The sequence below is a fragment of the Glycine max genome, chromosome 5 (genome assembly GCF_000004515.6).
Source record: "Glycine max cultivar Williams 82 chromosome 5, Glycine_max_v4.0, whole genome shotgun sequence".
Taxonomy (NCBI): domain Eukaryota; kingdom Viridiplantae; phylum Streptophyta; class Magnoliopsida; order Fabales; family Fabaceae; genus Glycine; species Glycine max.
The window spans coordinates 10,238,838-10,243,274 of NC_038241.2; the positions used below are offsets into that span (position 1 = coordinate 10,238,838).

At 31.9% G+C, this 4,437-nt stretch overlaps 1 protein-coding gene across 1 annotated transcript; it reads left to right on the top strand.

Annotated features, from left to right (window-relative positions):
• On the top strand, nt 1-2,548 carry LOC100813827 (F-box/kelch-repeat protein At3g27150). The gene is made up of 2 exons (XM_003525700.5): nt 1-536; nt 1,029-2,548. The coding sequence occupies exon 2, from the start codon at nt 1,161-1,163 to the stop codon at nt 2,343-2,345; it is 1,185 nt and encodes a 394-aa protein (XP_003525748.1). The 5' UTR covers nt 1-536; nt 1,029-1,160; the 3' UTR covers nt 2,346-2,548.
• Nucleotides 2,549-4,437: the final 1,889 nt, after the last annotated feature.

Below are 4,437 nucleotides of genomic sequence, written 5' to 3' on the forward strand. Positions count from 1 at the left end.
CATTTACCAACTCAAGCATATATTTTCCTAACGAGGGTATTAGTCTCCATGTAGAATCTCTCTCTATCTTTCTTCTTTCTTCTGCACCTTATGGCTTCCTTCCACACTCTAAGTCACTACTTCAGTCACATCCCTATGCTTCTCAAAACAACTCCTTCAGCTTCACATTTCATGCATTAGTTGCTGAGAGGCCTATATACACTAATCTAGCTTCAGCGTTTCTTTTCTTTGTTTTTAACTCATGATTTTGTAACACTTCCGTTGATTCCATTTTACTGCTTCGTTTGACTTGGTTTTTCCTTTGTACACTACACTTGTCCGTCCCTCTCCTATGTTCTCTTCTTTGTATTACACGTATGCCTTGATTTTTGTGCTTTCTCAATTCCCTTTTGCACCCTTTCTTTCGGCTTCTGTACATCTGAATAAACATATGTGCAAACTTTGAATTGAATAAATCAAAACCTGTGGTTTCTGTTTCTTCTTCACGTTTGTGTTAAACTGATCTGAACAATTATCAACCCCGCCATGATGTGAAGGTTTGTTAATTTGTCTTCTAGCTAAGCAAGTTTTTGCAGGATAATATGAATATATATCTAATATCTCTATTCTCAATAGTCATATAATCCATTGAGAGATAGGTTTGGCTCTAAGTTCTTCTAATGTCATTACTCATTAGTTCTCAAAGGTTATTTTTTTATTTTTAATTTCTTGAATTTTCCTTAACCCACGAAATCGAAGTGGTTGGTTAACTAGTGTCTTCACATGGATTTAACCATTTGTTACAATCTTTGGTCAAGCCAAGAAAACTCTTTTTTCCAATACCTGTTGTGTGATATAGCACTGTTCAATCCATGAAAATGACTTACTTTATTTGCCTAAGATTTCTAACTGTCACTTCCATGTGGGTGCCACCATAAGAGTTGTAGTTGGCTATATTGTGTTAGTTCATTGGCTACATATATATTTGCACTGCATTTCTTGTTCTTAACTGTTGTTGCTGACACTTTACCTGGATTTTCTGTCTACAGTTACAGATAGTTAGCAATAAGGTGTAAAGGCTTGGCTGATCAACATCAAAGAAAAAGAATCAGGAAGCAGAAAGCTGAAAAAAAGCATTTTCCTACAAAATGAGTTAGTATGTCTAGTAGAAAAGTATACCTATGTGGAACTTTGGTGGTGGCAGTTGCAGGTTTTCTCACAATTCCTCAGCTGAAAAAATGAGAATTCTGGAAGAGTCACCTTCATATGCCCATGGTTCCTCCTCCGCAGGTCAAGAGCCTCAGGATGCAGATTATGATGTTCCATGTCTCAGTGATGAGCTAGAGACCATGATACTGGCAAGATTTCCAATACCAAAACACTGGAAGATGTGTTGTCTAAGCAAGCGGTTTCTGACCCTTCTGAAGAGTGGTGAAATCTACAAAATCAGGAGGGTGATAGGGTTCAAGGAGCCATCAGTTTTTATGTTAGCAAGTGGAGAGAAGAATTGGTGTGCATTTGATGGCCACTTCAGGTCCTGCAGGAAGCTTCCTATCATTCCATCAGATTACAATTTTGAGTGGGGGAACAAGGAGTCATTTTCTGCAGGGACCTATATCTTTGTTTCAGGAAAAGAGGTTGATGGTGGTGTTGTTTGGAGGTATGAGTTAGCAACAAATGAGTGGTTCAAGGGTCCTTCAATGCTCAGTCAAAGGTGCCTCTTTGCATCAGCCTCTTGTGGTACCATGGCTTTTGTTGCTGGTGGAATTGAGACAACAACTAGGGAGGTTTTGAGTTCTGCTGAGAAATACAACTCAGAAAGCCACATTTGGGAGCAACTTCCAAGGATGATACAAAAGAGGAAGTCTTGCTCAGGTTGTTACTTGGACAACAAATTTTATGTGCTTGGAGGGCAAAACGAGCAGAAGAAAGACCTCACTTGTGGGGAATTCTATGATGAAGACACAAACACTTGGAACTTGGTTCCTGCCATGTTCAAAGATATTCCTCTTTCAACTCCAAGATCCCCTCCTCTTATTGCTGTTGCCAACAATGAGTTGTATACCCTTGACGCTTCCTCAAATGAGCTAAAGGTTTATCTTAAGAAAAGCAACTCATGGAAGAAGTTAGGACCAGTTCCAGTGAGAGCTGATGCACGACTAGGTTGGGGTGTGGCTTTCAAATCCTTGGGAAATGAGTTGCTTCTTATTGGGGATACCTCTGCCTCCTACTCACAACGTGCCGTGATGAAGATATACACTTGCTTCCCTGATCCACATGTTGAGAAATTGAAGTGGAAGCAAATTGTATGTAGCAGCACCAACCTTCACCCCTTTATTCACAATTGTGCTGTCATGTTAGCTTGAACCTTGATGCCAATCTCCAAAAAGTATAAGGAATATATAAGAAAAGTTTGTTGGTTATTAGTATGGAGTTTGTCTTTTTTACTTCATGCTTCTGTTGTTAATTTGATCTTTGTTTAATTCTTGTAAGCCACATGAAGGTGTCACTTCATGAAACTCCTTGAGTGTCTTAGGCTAGTTAATACAATGTTTGATTTACATTTTCATTTTTCGTTTTTATTTTCTGTTTTTATTTTTTGAAAATTATTTTCATTTTCAAAAGATTAGAATTCTGAAAAATATTTAGTTTGACTTTTTGTTTTCTACTTTCAAGAAATAAAAACATTGAAAATACGTTTTCAAGAAAAAAAATGTATTTTTAGATTTACTTAAAATTACATTCCTTGTCACCAGAATTTCATTTTACCCAAAATGAAATTTCTGGTTTCAACTAAAAACACTAAAAAGGAGATTTTATTGTTTCCAATTTTTGGTTCGTTTGGGAAAATATCTTTACTGAAAATAACAGAAATTCAACCAAACATATTTTTATCACCATTTTTTATTTCCAGTGAAAATGAAAACAGAAAATAATCAAATCAAACACCCCCTTAGAATCTTGTTTTATGTATCTTGTTTCTACAACTTTACTTTGCATTGAGTCAAAATGACAAGTACATTTGAGGGAGGAGAGAAGCAGATAAGAAGCTTTATAGTTCAAATGCTATAGCGACTTATTTTATTTCCTTTGTCTCAATTTCCTGATTTAGTTATTTATATAAAAAATTCATAAAGTTGGACTATAAGAAGGCCATTCATTTATTTATTTTAAGTCTGAATAAATTTTCAACAAACTGATCATGTTGAAAAACATAATAAGAAAATAAAATAAATTATTAAAAATTAAAGTGCATAAGTTAATTTTAATTTAATAAAAAAACTTAATTTATTTTATTTTGTTATTTTCTTTTCTAAACATTTATTAAGTTATTTATCCAAAGATGACTTACATTTTGTCTTTTGGGATGTGGCATTAGATAGCTAAAGGAGGGAAGATTTCAACCCGGTTCTCCTCCTCTAGTGGAAAGTTAGGTTGCCACCTCAACTGTTGCTTAAGTGACGTGTATTGTGTGGAATTTGTGAAGAGGAATATATATTTACGGAAGAATCATTGCTTAGTAGGATATCAACTTGTCTATTTTAACTAGTAGTAGGTAGATCATGTAATGCACCGGAAATTTATATTTTTATTATTAATTTAATTGAAATATAATAATATTTTTTTAAAATTTAATATAATTTTTATTAATATATTAATTTCTAAAACGCATTCATTTTGATATTTACTGTATAAAAGAATTATAAATTTTAATAATACCATTAAAATTAAGTAAGATGATATTTTAAAAAAAGTAAAATAATAATGTTTATTTTTATAGTAATATTCCATACTGGTACATTTTTAAAATATACGTGTATACAAACATATTGATAGTTCATATGAAAAATCCTAATTTTAAATATTGTTTGAAATATTAATGATTTTTTTTATAAATATGATTTTATATTGACCAAAACAAATTGTTATTAGGAATGAAAATGTGATGAGGTAGGTTAAAGTAATAGTCTTTCATCAGAGTTCCATTGAATGAAAATATATCTCTTGCGCACCTGTTACTTGCACACATATCCTTTAAGCAAGTATAATGTATTTCATAAATATATACAAATATATATATATATATATATATATATATATATATATATATATATATATATTAAAATAAATTCATGTTTAATTAAATTAAATAAAAACAAATAAATTTGAAACATTTGTGTATTTCTATCAATAAAACAGATTTTTAGCATCATTTAGTAATTATATTAATAACAAAATAAATTATATATGATAATTTCATATTATTACCTAAATATTTTATTTTAAATTATTTTAGTTGATACTAAACTTATTAATTCAATATATATAATAATTTCATGTAAATATTGTAAGGCTAAAATATGTTTGTATTCATTAGTAAGTGAGGCAATCTTACCTCCCAAGGGGCATTAGATAGAAGATTCCAAGAAGATTGAGCCAAAGATGAAAGAGAAGGTC

Excerpts from the sequence above, each read along its gene's own strand:
- LOC100813827 (XM_003525700.5), top strand. The coding sequence starts at position 1,161 with ATGTGGAACTTTGGTGGTGGCAGTTGCAGGTTTTCTCACAATTCCTCA.